The sequence below is a fragment of the Peromyscus eremicus genome, chromosome X (genome assembly GCF_949786415.1).
Source record: "Peromyscus eremicus chromosome X, PerEre_H2_v1, whole genome shotgun sequence".
In the NCBI taxonomy this organism is placed as follows: domain Eukaryota; kingdom Metazoa; phylum Chordata; class Mammalia; order Rodentia; family Cricetidae; genus Peromyscus; species Peromyscus eremicus.
The window spans coordinates 11,378,646-11,393,624 of record NC_081439.1 but is presented as its reverse complement, the minus strand read 5'-3'; the positions used below and the strand labels follow the sequence as shown (position 1 = coordinate 11,393,624).

The 14,979-nt window shown below is 50.0% G+C and overlaps 1 protein-coding gene across 1 annotated transcript; it reads left to right on the top strand.

Annotated features, from left to right (window-relative positions):
* The first annotated feature begins 1,620 nt into the window (after positions 1 to 1,620).
* On the top strand, positions 1,621 to 14,979 carry Kcnd1 (potassium voltage-gated channel subfamily D member 1). The gene is made up of 6 exons (XM_059250510.1): positions 1,621 to 3,989; positions 9,126 to 9,288; positions 9,385 to 9,468; positions 9,553 to 9,651; positions 10,405 to 10,655; positions 13,422 to 14,979. Exons 1-6 carry the CDS (start codon positions 2,869 to 2,871, stop codon positions 13,675 to 13,677), a joined length of 1,974 nt encoding a protein of 657 aa, XP_059106493.1. The 5' UTR covers positions 1,621 to 2,868; the 3' UTR covers positions 13,678 to 14,979.

Below are 14,979 nucleotides of genomic sequence, written 5' to 3'. Positions count from 1 at the left end.
GGACAAATGGCTAAGTGGAAGAATTAACTCTATGGGTAGATTGGTGGATTTATGGATAGGTTGGGAGTAAACTGACATGGCTAGAGTGGAATTATGGATGGCTAAGTGAATGAAGGGGAAGGGTAAGTTGGATGCATCCATGCTAGGTGAAGCTATAGAGTGGAGAGATGAATGGAATAGGTTGGTAAAAGGTTACCTAGAAGATGAGTGGGTAGGGGAGTAAATGGATAGATGGGTGTGGAGAAGAATAGGTAGAATCATTGGTTATATGGGTCAGTGGATGGATGGGTGTAAGAATGGACAAATCCGGAGTGTGCAAAGCAAGCAAGGGAAGAGCGTGGATGGGTAAATGGATTGAAAGGTTAGGCAGTTCACCTGACTGCACCCTCGTCACACAGCTTTAGTTACTTAAGACTAGGCAGCCAGCCAGGCCTTACCTGTGCCAACCCCATTCACTTTACTTCAGTTAACGCCTAAAAGGACACTTTCAAGTTGGAATAATTCTGACAACTGAGGAAACAAGTCCCCTGATCAAGTCTGGCAAAGCTGGGGTTAGAACTCACAGACTTAACCCAGGGGCATTCAGTACTCTGCGTTCTGAAGCAGAGCCCACCATGGAGAGAAAGGTGATTTGAGGGCATTGGATACAGACAGATGGGAAGCCTGCTCCTTTGGCAAGGGGCCTACGGGTAGGGGGTGGTACCTGGATTATCCCCATCTGCATTACCTTTGCTCTGCAGCTTGCATCCCCAAACTGGAAGCTGTACTGGAGCCCCACAATCCAAGTCTGGTTTAGAAGTTGGGCTCTGACCTATGCCCTCCGCCCCCCAGAGTGGATCTGGAGCCTGGTCATCTAGAGAAAACATCCCCACCAATCCCCCTCCCCCACCTCTCCCCGCCCTTCCACAGAGGGGGGGCAGGGAGGGGACACAGCACTGCATCATTCCCTGTGGCACTCCGCTCTGGGGCCATTAACAGACGCCTCCCCATCGATTGGTTCTGCTAAGTGCTGCTGATTCAGACGGGTGGGGGTGAGGGCCCCTGGGGGCAGTGGGGGTAGGAGCTGGGCACAAAGAAGGGGGAGTCCAGGAAGTAGGAGGTGGGGAGAACTGGCAAAGTTCCCTGCCACCCCCATTTTCCAGATGACGCGACTGAGGCCCAACCAGCTTTGTAAGGAGGCGGAGTCTCCCCAGGGTCTCTCTCAAGCTGTCCTAGGGGAGGGGGCTCTGGGAGCCACGTAGCCCCTCCCTGCCTCTAGCTTCATCTCCCGACAAGCTCCAGAGGGGCGGGGAGAGAGCGCTGGAGGAGGAGGGAACTCCGGCAGCTCTGCAGAGGGGGCCAGGAGCTCCGGTGTTTGGTACCCCCAGCCCCAACGCTGTTGCTGCTGCTGCAGCAGGGACACAGGTGAGGACAGCCCCGTGGGGAGAGGGAGGGGACCATCAATAGCTCTGTCCTTGTCTTTTCCTGGTCCGGTCCCCATGCCCTAGTCCATCCTGGAACAGTCTCCAGGGGTCCCACTGGACCTTGTCCTTCCAGAGCCTCCTTCCAAGGACCCAGCAGCCTCCTCCCCCTGTCTCCCACCCCGCCCCCGCCCGTGCCACCTTTCCCTCCTAGGCCTGGCTGTGGATGTTCTCCTCCTCTGCTGCTGCTGCTGCTGCTGCTGCTGCTGCTGCTGCTGCTCCTCCCGCCGCTGCTCCTGCTGTTGCTGGGCACACACCGCCAGCCCCTCCGGAGTGTGGTTTCCTCAGACCTGCCCTCCACGGTGGGACCCAGCCTTCTCCTGGTCTCCCCTACTATCTTCCTGCGAGGTTCAGCAGCCCCTTCTCCTGGAAGACACACCCAACTTTCTTCCAATACCCCGCCCCCTATCCAACCTATTTTGAGGGAATCCCCTTCCTCTTTGAATAGTCTTTTGCGAGAGTTTCTGGTGTGCTCACGGATCTATACCCAACTTCAGTCCAGTTGAGTATCGACCCTTTGGGATTCCCCAGACCCCCCTTTTTTTTCCCTCACCCAGAGCTCTTCAGCTATGGACCAGGCTTCCTAAGCCCCTCCAGGTAACCTCTGCCGGATATCTCCCAGCCTCTTAAAAAATAAGCCAGTCCCATATACCACTTTCACTATCCCCTTTTTTTCAGTCCTCACTGGAGGACCCTCACCTCTCCTACCTTCCCCAGAACTCCTGTAGCTTGTAGACAACATCCTCCAGGCTATTCTTGGCAGTGCTGCTCACTCCCGAGACACTTTTTAGCATCTTTACAACCTCCAGGCTCTCTCGCCACCCTTGAGATGCTCCAGTCCCCTTTCCTGATCTGCAAGGGGGCTCCAACCCAGGTATCTTTGCCCATAAGTCTTCTGGGTGTGGACAGCCCTTCAGTGTCTTTCAAACACCTCTGGTCCCATTCTCCAACTCTCTGAATGCCCCTATCTGTCTCCTCTTCACCTCAACTGAGGGATTACAGGCTCTTCTTTAGTGGGAACTCTTGGGAGTGTGAACAACTCCCCACCTATTTCTTGGTCCCTTTGGACACCCTCAGGAACGTGTTGACTCTAGAATCATGTCAGTCTAGACCTGAGGATCCTTCTTGGTACCTTTAGCGCTTTAACCCCTTCTTAGTCCTTTAGAACACCCCCCCCCCAAGCTCCTGTCTGTCTCTCTAGTTCCTCCTCCTCCTGATTCCTCTAGGTCTCTCTCTCTCTTTCTACACACACACACACACACACACACACACACACACACACACACACACACCCCGGTTTCCTTGTCTGGGTAGCCCAGGGTCTCTCTAAGCCTCCATCATCCTGGAGATAGCCACATCCTCCTAAACATCACACCCCCAAGTCTCCGTGGGCCTGGGGAGCTGCAGGATGGCGGCAGGTGTGGCCACATGGCTACCATTTGCAAGGGCTGCAGCAGTGGGCTGGCTGCCCTTAGCCCAGCAGCCTCTGCCCCCTGCACCGGAGGTGAAGGCATCCCGAGGGGATGAGGTTCTGGTGGTGAATGTGAGTGGTCGGCGCTTTGAGACCTGGAAAAACACGCTGGATCGCTACCCAGACACATTGCTGGGCAGCTCGGAGAAGGAATTCTTCTATGATGCTGAATCAGGCGAGTACTTCTTTGATCGTGACCCAGACATGTTCCGGCACGTGCTGAACTTCTACCGCACAGGCCGGCTGCACTGCCCCAGACAGGAGTGCATCCAGGCCTTTGATGAGGAGCTGGCCTTCTATGGCTTAGTACCAGAGCTTGTGGGCGACTGCTGTCTGGAAGAGTACAGGGACCGCAAGAAGGAGAACGCGGAGCGCCTAGCAGAAGACGAGGAGGCTGAGCAGGCCGGGGAAGGGCCAGCCCTTCCAGCAGGCAGCTCCCTGCGACAGCGACTCTGGAGGGCCTTCGAAAACCCACACACGAGCACTGCAGCACTGGTGTTCTACTATGTGACTGGCTTTTTCATAGCTGTCTCGGTCATCGCCAATGTAGTGGAGACCATCCCATGCCGTGGCCCTGCACGGCGACCCACGAGAGAGCAGCCCTGTGGTGACCGCTTCCCAATGGCCTTTTTCTGTATGGACACAGCCTGTGTACTTATATTCACCGGGGAATACCTTCTGCGGCTCTTCGCCGCTCCCAGCCGTTGCCGCTTCCTGCGCAGCGTGATGAGCCTCATCGATGTGGTGGCCATCCTGCCCTACTACATTGGGCTTTTTGTGCCCAAGAATGATGATGTCTCTGGTGCCTTTGTCACCCTACGTGTGTTCCGGGTCTTCAGAATCTTCAAGTTCTCCAGACACTCCCAGGGCTTGCGGATTCTGGGCTACACGCTCAAGAGCTGTGCCTCTGAGCTGGGTTTTCTCCTCTTTTCCCTCACCATGGCCATCATCATCTTTGCCACTGTCATGTTCTATGCCGAGAAGGGCACCAGCAAGACCAACTTTACAAGCATCCCTGCTGCCTTCTGGTATACCATTGTCACCATGACCACACTTGGGTAAGTATAGACCTTGAGCTGGGCGCTCTTTCTGTAACATTAGGAAGGTTAGAACATACCTCTATGGTAATGGATATCGAAACCAGAGCCTCACATGGGGACTTCACACATGCGGAATACGTGCTTGCCTCTGCCTGCCACCCCACTTTTGAGACAAGGCTGTTGTGCTATGTATAGCCCAGGCTAGGTTCAAATACATTATCTTCCTGCCTCCACTTCCCCAGTGCTGGTATATACAGGTATTACCAGCATGCTTGGCCCCTTTATCTCCTTTTGAGCTCCAGTTTCCTAATCTATAAAAATTCAGAAAGCTGCCGGGCGGTGGTGGCGCACGCCTTTAATCCCAGCACTTGGAAGGCAGAGGTAGATGGATCTCTGTGAGTTCGAGGCCAGCCTGGTCTACAGAGCAAGTTCCAGGAAAGGCTCCAAAGCTACACAGAGAAACCCTGTCTCAAAAACAAAACAAAACAAAAAATTTCAGAAAGCTGGGACTGGAGAAATGGCTGACCAGTTAAGAGTACATACTTTGGGCTGGAGAGATGGCTCAGAGGTTAAAAGCACTGGCTGCTCTTCAAAAGGTCCTGAGTTCAATTCCCAGCAACCACATGGTGGCTCACAACCATCTAAAATGAGATCTGGTGCCCTCTTCTGACATGCAGGCAGAACACTGTATGCATAATAAATAATTTTTTTTTTTTAAAAAGAGTACATACTTCTTTTGCAGAGGGCCCAAGTTTAGTTCCCAGCACCCAGGTTGGATAGCTCACAACTACCTGTTATTCGAGATACAGGGTATCTGATGCCTCTGACCATCGAGGCATCTGCACAATTGTGCCCATACATGCACACAGATACACATATATACATAATTAAAAATAATTTAAAAAATCATCTGTTTTTTAGTTTTGTGAGACAGAATTTCCCTATGCAACTTTGGCTGGTCTGGGACTTGCTATGCAGACCAGGCTGGCTTTGAACTCAGAAATCTACCCACCTCTGCCTCCCAAGTGCTGGGATTAAAGGTATGTGCCACTATGCCTGGCAAAATAAATCTCTTAAAAAAGTTTAGGGGACCGCAGAGATGGCTCACTGGTTAAGAGCACTCGCTGCTCTTGCAGAGGACCCGAGTTTGGTTCCTAGCACCCCCATGGCAGCTCACAAGCACCTGCAATTCCAGTTCCAGAGGATCCAGTGCCCTCTTTCGGCCTCCTTGGGCACTGAATCCATGTGGTGCACTACTGTTTTACCTTCGTTACAGGGGCTGCGCTTTACACTTCTAGCAGCCCAGCCGCTAAGGGGGAATTCTCTTCCCCCAGACAGTGGCTCTGTTGCTGCTGCTAAAGGTAGTTCTAACTACATCTCTATCAGTCTAATAAAGCTCGAGATTCCAAAGCCAGGGTGAAAACCTGCGAGCCCAGAGCAACTGGCTAACTTTCTTTTCCAGGAGGCCACTCCCTTCCACACAGCCCCAACTAAAAAGAACCCACACCAAGTTCCTCCCTGCTACTTCCTGTCAATTAACGCAAATGAAACACATCTTTACATAGTTAACAAATGCAGCAGGAACAAATGTAACAACTTTGCCTAGTTAAATGTTCCACAACAGTGCGCAAATATACACGCAGGCAAAACACTTACACATGTAAAGTAAAATACATCAATATTTTAAAAAGTAAAATTTAGTTGGTAGATCACACCTTTAATCCCACCAGCACTCAGGAGGCAGAGCCAGGCGGATCTCTGTAAGTTCGAGGGCAGCCTGGTCTACATATCAGTTCCAGGACAGCCAAGGCTACACAGAGAGACCCTGTCTAAAAAAATTTAGAGAAGCCAGGTGTGGTAAGACCTGCCTTTAATCCTAGCATTTAGGAGGCAGAGGCAGGCAGATCTTGGTGAGTCTGAGACCAGCCTGGATTACATAGTAAGTTCCAGGCCGGTGAGGCTACATAGCATGGACCTACCTTAAAAATCATAGAGTTATACTTAAATTTTCTTTTTTTTTTTTTTTTTTTTTTGGTTTTTCGAGACAGGGTTTCTCTGTGTAGCTTTGCGCCTTTTCCTGGAACTCTCTTGGTAGCCCAGGCTGGCCTCGAACTCACAGAGATCCGCCTGGCTCTGCCTCCCGAGTGCTGGGATTAAAGGCGTGTGCCACCACCGCCCGGCTACTTAAATTTTCTAATCCCTCCCAGCTCTGAACATACCTTGATTTTTCCAGGTCAGGTTTAAAAAAATTGTCTATGTTGCTCTCTTTCTCTTCACACTTTCTCAGGGTCCCGGTTTCCTTCTCTTTTCTTTGAGATTGGTTATGCTATGTAGGCCAGGCTTGCCTGGATTCGCTGTATCGTCCAAGTTGGCCTCAGACTCAAAGCAGTCGTCCCACCTCAGCCTCCTAGCTACTGGGATATAGGTCTTTCAGTTTCCCCCTTTGTAAAGTGGGGAATGAACACTTTAAGAGGATTCAGGGATACCATGTGAGTTCTCTGAATGCTTCTGGCACAGGATATATAGGGATATGGCTTCCAATCACCATTTTTTCCATTTTGAGCATTCATGTTATGTCTCTCAACCTTCTAGAATTGTCTGCTGTGTGGGCACAGCCTCTGGGACGTTGTGATTCCTTGATGTTTTCCAGGAGATATTTTCAGCATTACTTTTTTATTTAGATAGAGTCTTACGAAGTAGGCTGAGCTGGCCTTGAACTTCCAATGGATTTGCCTTTGCTTCCTGAGTGTCTGGACTCCAAGCCTATGGCACCCACCTGGCTATGTCGGTATTATTTTATTTTTCGAGACACAGTTTCTCTGTGTAGTCTTGGCTGTCCCGGAACTCTCTTTGTAGACCAGGCTGGCCTCAAATTCAGAGATCTGCCTGCCTCTGCCTCCGGAGTGCTGGGATGAGTGTTATTTTCTTACTGCCAATCCCTGAGAGGAAACAGTTGAGATAGATACAACAAATGGAATCGCCAAACTCATGATGTTCTTTCCTTGTTTGGGGAGGGGCATTATTGGGGATTGAACACACGGCCTCACCACAGTAGCCACAGATCGGCCCCAGCTCTCATACTGTTTTGTTTTGTGGCAGAATCTCAATTTGTACACCCAGGCTGCCCTCAAATTTACAGTGATCCTTTTTCTGCCTCGATCTCCCAAATACTGGGATTATAGGCTTGTGCCACCATTCATAGCTTCCTCTCTGTCTGTTTTTCAGTGTGTGTGGGGGGGGCCGCACACACTTTATATTTTGAAAATTATTATTGTATGTGTGTCTGCATGTACATGCAACAAAATGCATATGGACAGTAGAGGACAAATTTGTAGAGTTGGTCCTCTCCTCTCACCTTTACCTGGAGTCCAGGCATTTGTTTGTTTTTGTTTGTTTGTTTGTTTGCTTCTCAAGACAAGGTTTCTCCATGTAGCCCTAGGTGTCCTGGAACTCACTCTGTAGACCAGGCTGGCCTTGAACTCACAGAGATCCATCTGGCTGCCACCTTTATTTTTTGAGACAGTTCTCTCATTGAACCAGCAGCTCATCCATTCAGCTAGATTAGCTGACCAGTGAGCTCCAGGGCTACGCTTATCTCTGCCCTCCAGGGCTGGATTCTAGGCACATGCCACTGATACAGCTTTTCACACGGGCTCTGGAGATCTGAACTCAGGGCCCCAGGCTTGCATGTGCCACAGGTATTTTACCGACTGAGCCATCTGCCCTGACTCCTTACACTGTGCGGGGTAGATTCTGTGATCCTCCTCAGGGTTAGGTAGACTGTTGCTATTCAGTGTCTGTCGAAGGGATGACTGAACTTGTTCAGTGCCTTAGTAGAGGTACAGAAGTTTCTAAAAAGTAGAGATGAATTCTGCTTGGAAGTCCATGATTGGATCAAATCAATAAATACTGAGTCCTAACGGTGAGTCAGCAGTAGGTATCTTGATGTCTTTTGCCATATACGGTCCTCAGAACAACCATGACGTTAGGTGCTCATGCCTCATACATAAGTGAGACGTGGTCTGAGATGACTATCACATAGCTAGAAATGGCCAAGTTACAGAGGCTCTGGAGCAGAGTCCTTAATGCTTAGAACAAATGAACAGGTCCGGAGATGTAGCTCAAACTCAGAGATCACTTGCCTCTGCTCCACAAGTGCTGGGATTAAAGGCACGGGCTACCATGCCTGGCCATTCTTCACATTTTGAAGATTTATTTTTACTATTTTTAAATTATGTGTATGGTATGTGTCCGTATGTGGGTATGTACATATGTACATGTGAATGCAGGTTTCCCCGGACTCCAGAAGAAGGTGTTGGATCTTCTGGTGCTAGAGTTGCTGATAGCTGTGAGCTGAATGACATGGGTGCTGAACTCTGGTCCTCTGGAATTCCTAACCAGTAAGCTATTTCTCGAGCCCCCACTCTCTAAATGTTTCAGTGTAAGGAACTGAAGCTGAGGCTAGAGAAACGGCTCAGTGGTTAAAAGCACCGGCTGCTCTTCCAGAGGACCTGGGTTCAATTCCCAGCACCCACACGGTGCATCACAACTCTCTGTAACTCTAGTTCCAGGGGATCTGACACCCTCTTCTGGCCTCCATGGGCACCAGGCAAGGTATACTTAATAGATACATGGAAAACACTCATACACATAAAAACAAATAAATCTTAAAAGAAAAAGAACCTGAAGTTAGGGTGGAAAGATGGCTTAGTGGTTAAGAGCACTTGCTGCTCACAACCGTCTTTAACGGCAGTTCCAGTGGCTCTGACAGTCTCTTCTAGATGTATGGGGTACACATACTTCCATGTAGGCAAACACTCATGCACACAAAATAAAACTTAAAAAAGCCGGGCGGTGATGGCACACCCTTTAGTCCCAGCACTCGGGCGGGAGGCAGAGGCAGGCAGGTCTCTGTGAGTTCGAGGTCAGCCTGGTCCACAAAGCAAGTTCCAGGACAGCCAGGGCTACACAGGGAAACCCTGTCTCGAAAACCAAAACCAAACAACAACAACAACAACAAACTTAAAAAGAAGGCAGAAACGGAAGCTCAGCGTCTGTGTGCTTGGCCAAGTTTGCAGAGTACATTAGGAGTGGGTGGGTGGAATGCGGGGTACTGAACACCCCTCAACCTTGGCCTGCTTCTGTCTCTCCCAGGTATGGAGACATGGTGCCTAGCACCATTGCTGGCAAAATTTTTGGCTCCATCTGCTCACTTAGTGGTGTCTTGGTCATTGCCTTGCCTGTACCAGTCATTGTGTCCAACTTCAGCCGCATCTACCACCAGAACCAGCGTGCTGACAAGCGCCGAGCGCAGCAGGTAACTCCGTCTCCCTTCTGAGCACTGGCATTCCTTACGCCCTAAACCCGTCTGCTCCTGGCCTCACCCGTGTAACCTTTCGTCTCCTCTCTGTAGAAGGTGCGCCTGGCAAGAATCCGATTGGCAAAGAGCGGTACCACCAACGCCTTCCTGCAGTATAAGCAAAATGGGGGCCTTGAGGTGGGGAGGTGCCTTTATTGGGGTTAGGGGGAACAGGGTTAGGAGGGGAAGGTGCTCACTGCCTTTTCTGCTCATCTGTTCCAGGACAGCGGCAGTGGGGAGGGCCAGGCGCTGTGTGTGAGGAGCCGTTCTGCTTTCGAACAGCAGCACCACCATTTACTGCACTGTCTAGAGAAGACTACGGTGAGGCCAAACACGCGGCCACATGGCAGGGGGAGGAGGTCTTTCTGAACACCCAGCCGGTTCCCTCACTGAGATGGAAGCCTTACCACTTACCATGTGATCTCTACAATTATCACGTGGTGTTGCACGAATCCTAAATGGTCTTATAACAAAAATCCGGAGCCAGATATCAGGGTGAAAGCTGAAAGATTAGAGAGGCAGAGCAAGCCACAGCCACCACCTCTTACCTCACCGACTCCTCAGCCTGGAAGAGCTTGAATTCCTATCTCCTCCCGCCTTATATTCCTTTCTCTGCCCAGCCATATCACTTCCTGTCTCAACCTTCCTTGTGCTGGGATTAAAGGTGTGTGCCACCACTGCCTGGCCTCTATGGCTCACTCTGTGGCTAGTTTTGTCCTCTGATCTTCAGGCCGATTTTATTTGTTCAAAATATCACCACAACATGGTGCTTCCTTTAATGAGGCTGAGTCTGTGGCAGAGACAGATGATCTCAATGAGTTTCAGGCCAGCCTGATCTACATAGTGAATTTGAGGCCAGCCAAGGCTGCATAGGCTGCACCTTGTCTCAAAGAGAGAGAGAGAGAGAGAGAGAGAGAGAGAGAGAGAGAGAGAGAGAGAGAGAGAGAGAGAGAGTCTTCTAGGATGGGCAAGGAAAGAGAAGGGAGAGCGACTTTGTTTAAGCCAAGGTCTGGGAGTTGTATCAGTTTCCATGGCGTGGGGTACCTTGTGATCCTGCTTCCCTTCTGCCCGCAGTGTCATGAGTTCACAGATGAGCTCACCTTCAGTGAGGCCCTTGGAGCCGTCTCACTGGGTGGTCGCACCAGCCGTAGTACCTCCTTGTCTTCCCAGCCAATGGGATCTGGCAGCCTGCTGTCAGCTTGCTGCCCTAGAAGGGCCAAGCGCCGAGCCATCCGCCTTGCCAACTCCACTGCCTCTGTCAGCCGTGGCAGCATGCAGGAGCTAGACACGCTAGCAGGGCTTCGGAGGAGCCCTGCCCCTCAGAGGTGAGTACCTGGCTCACCGGTTTGACCACCGTTAGAAAGTGCAGAATCTGGGCCACGGGTTTGAGATTTCATGACTGTCAAGCCCAGACTCAAAGTCCTCTGTGCAAGGACCTTTAGTTTGTTTTGGAAACTCCTCATTCTTTCAAAATTTTGAGACAGGGTCTTGCTTTGTTTATAGACCAAGTTGACCTGAAACTCAACGATAATTCTGCCTCAGCCATCAAGTGCTAGAACTCCTACATTACTGCACTGTGCTCTTCATTCATTCTTTCAAATATTTGCTGAGTAGCAGTAGTGGCATATATTCCTGTGGCCCTAGTCATTCAGGAAGCTAAGGCAGGAGGATCACTTGAGCTGGGGATGTCGCTCAACGAGAAACATTTGCCTAGTATGAGGGAAGCCTTACATTCCATCCAACACACACACACACACACACACACACACACACACACACACACACACACACACACACAGGCTTGAGGGGTGGATCCTCATGTCCTGAAACTTACATTCTAATAGGAAAAGACACTTAACAAGTACAAGACTTCATATTGGGTCCAACATTTGGAAGTAGCAAGATGAAAAAGAAATCAGGAACAGTGGCCAGAGACTTCAGAGCAGAGAATGATACAGGGGTTATTTTTAGATTATTTTTAATTATGTATCTGTGTGGGGGTATGCACATGTGACTGTAGGTGCCCTTGGAAGCCCTAGGCTTTAGATCCCCAGGGGCAAGACTTACAGAAGGTTGTGAGCTGCCTGATGTGGGTGCTAGGAACCAAACTCAGGACCTCTGGAAGAGCAGTGCTCAACCACTGAGCCATCTCGCTAGCCTCGTTTTTTTCTTTAATTTTTTTTTTTCAGATTCGGCATGGTGGCACATGCCTTTAGTCCCAGAGAACTTACCCAGTCTCTGTGAGTTCAAGGCCAGCCTAGTCTACATAGTGAGTTCCAGGCTAACCAGGGCTACATAGTGAGACCTGTCTCAAAAAATAGATAAAACATTATCTTTTTTAGTACTGTGAATGGAACCTAGGGTCTCACAAATGTTAGTTAAATACTCTGTCGCGTTTCAGAACAGGCTCCAAAGCTACAAGGAGAAACCCTGTCTCGCAAAAACAAAACAAAACCGGGCGGTGGTGGCACACACCTTTAATCCCAGCACTGGGAGGCAGAGCCAGGCGGATCTCTGTGAGTTCCAGCCCAGCCTGGTCTACAGAGTGAGTTCCAGGAAAGTCTGTCTCAAAAAACCCAAAAAAAAAGAAAAAAAAAAAAACCTCTGTCACTGAGCCATGTGCAGTTTTAGTAATGTGGTCACAAAATACTTTTCTGGGGCTGGAAAGATGGCTCAACGGTTAAGAGCACTTGTTCTTTTTTAATTTATTTATTTTTTATTTGCATTGATATTTTGCCTGCATGTGTGTCTGTGTGAGGATGTCAGATTTTGGAGTCAGAGACAGTTGCTAGCTGCCATGTGGGTGCTGGGAGTTGAACCCGGTTCCTCTAGAAGGGCAGTCAGCACTCTTACCCACTGAGCCATCTCTCCAGCCCAAGAGCACTTGTTCTTGAAGAGGACCTGAGTTTGGTTCCCAGAACCCACATATGGTGGTTCACAAGCACCTCTACCTCCAGTTCCAGGGGATCTGACTCCCTCTTCTGTCCTCCATGGGCACCAGGCACGCATGTGGTGCATATATATACATGCAGACAAAACACTTATGCACATAAAGTAAAAGAAAATAATCTAGAAAAATCTTTTTTTAAAGAAAAGAAAAGCTTTTCTGAGATAGTGTCTGAGTCCAGGCCTAAAGGAGGCAAGGGAGTAAAACCATACATGTAACTAGAGGAAACGCTTTCCAGGCAGTGTGCAGATGTGCAAACGCCGTGAAACCTCTGTACATCAGAGGTCTGGCAAGGAAACTGCTCTGGGTAGGGTAGGAAGTGGGGGACAGACAAGAAGGACGGAATCAGAAAGGAATGAGGACTCAGGTTTAGAGATCCTAGTGTAGACTTTGAAACTTTTTGTTTGCTTCATTTGGTTTTGAAGTGGGGGCTCACTATGTATATAGCCTAAGCTAGCCTCAAACTCAGGGTCTGCCTGCCTTAGCCTCTTGAGTGCCAGAACTACTGGTGTGTGCCACCATTCCCTATTCCTATTATAGACTCGTGCAATAGTTTTGGCATTGTTAAGGGTAACAATAGAGGGACTAGGGAGATGGCTCTGATTAAGAGTACGTACTGCTCTTGCAGAGAATCTGGGTTTACATGGTGGCTCATAACTACCCATAACTCCAGTTTCAGGTGATTTGATGCACTGTTCTGGTCTCCTTGGGCACCAGACATGGATGTGGTACACAGAAAAACATGGCAAGGCCCTGGATTTACTCCCCAGCATCACACGAAAAGTGTGTGTGTGTGTGTGTGTGTGTGTGTGTGTGTGTGTGTGTGTGTGTGTACACTCTGTTCAGGCACTTTATATCATTTATTATTTCATTTGGTCTCTATAAGAACCTGATGAGGTAAGGAATATTTTTATTCCCATGCTACAAATAAAAGAAGTTTTCAGTGTGGTAAAATGTGATCACGATTTGAACCTAAGACCAGTTGACTCCACAATGCACCTCCTTTACCATAATTGAGGATGCAGGGAGAATTCGTAGCACAATGCAAGGAACCCAGTAGGTGCTTAATGAATGTGACAATTGGTATGGCAATTATCGAGATGACTTTTTAAAAGTATTCCATCTTCCCCACCCCTGTTCACAGCCGCTCAAGCCTCAATGCCAAGCCCCATGACAGCCTTGACCTGAACTGTGATAGCCGGGACTTCGTGGCTGCCATCATCAGCATCCCCACCCCTCCTGCCAACACGCCAGATGAGAGTCAACCTTCCTCCCCTGGCGGCGGCGGCGGCGGCGGCGGCGGCGGCGGCGGCGGCGGTAGGAGCACCAGCACCCTCAGGAACTCCAGCTTGGGTACCCCATGCCTCCTTCCTGAGACTGTGAAGATCTCTTCTCTGTGAGGGATGGGTCTGCCCATTCAGAGGGCCGCCTTTATTCTTGGGAACTCCTTTCCAAAGCCATATTTGGGAGAGGCAAAGAGGGGCAGACCTGGGGACCCCTTCTGCTCCCTGCCGAGAACTATGCAATGGAGTTTCATGGAATGGCTCATCTGGTGGGGAAGTAGCTAGGGAATGGGAAACGTCCCTCAGTCCAGACGATTTTCCTAATGGGAGCTGAAGTGCTGAGACTCCCCAGGCCCCTGGCCTCCTTGCCCCAGCATGCTGGGACTGGCCTCTCTCTCCTAGCTGGCCTCTTGCATGCTTCTCCCTTGGGCCCTCAGAGGCAGGTTAAAGCTTTCTGTGGTCTGACATTTGAGGTCTGGCCTGACAAGAAGAGTTGAGAGTTCCTCTGCTCTTCGGTTGTGCTGTGCAAGTTTGAGGGTTCGGAGAAGAGAACCCTCAACTCTAATTTTAGCCTCTAGGGGGCAAGGTCTCTGCCCTTCACCAGACGCAGCAATTCCCAGATTTGGAAGCTTGGAATGCAACCGTGGGCTGGCTTAATGGGCTGTGGCCTCTGTAGTGACCCACTACCCCCATGCTTTGGCTGAGGGGGTCAGGCTGCTTCTCCTAACAGAGATAGCACAAACACTACCACCCTCTTCCCTGGCTGCTGGAAATTAGTTCCTGCCACCTGTCCTCTGCTGGGCCTCCAGCGAATTCTAGCAATAGCAGCTGCTGCTGTACCAATATGCAAAGCCTCAGACCAATTTGCTGCAGCATATACATCTGCCCTGATCAGATGGGCCACATCTAACTACGCTCTTTTGTGGTGTTTTTTTCTTCGTGGGTTTGTCTGGAGTCTGGACCTGCTGAGATAAGAGACTGGCACCCAGCTAGAGCTGGGCTGGGTGTTGAGGTCATGGGCTGATTCTGTAGTCTTGGGCAGGAGTCCAGAAGTGTTATAGGCAGAGGCGGGGGTTGTTCCTGAACCCTGAGAGGGACAGAAGAGACTTCTTGATTGCCTCCCTCTCCCCTGTAATTTCCACATAGTCTTTTCTCTCGGGTCACCTTCTGGATCTGTGCTCTCAGACTGAAATCTCATATCATCTCAGGTTTCCTGTCTCCCAGCTCTGTCCCTCTGAAGCTGGCAGCCGACAAAGATGAAGTTCTCATCAGTCAATAAAACTTAAGAGGAGAGATGTGGACCGAGCATCTACTGACTCTGGATTGACTTTGAGGGCTGGGCTTGGGCTTGGGGTTAAGGACACTCTGGTCTCAGTTTCTTTCAACAGTGAAGGGGCTGATGTGGGAGGTCGATGGCTA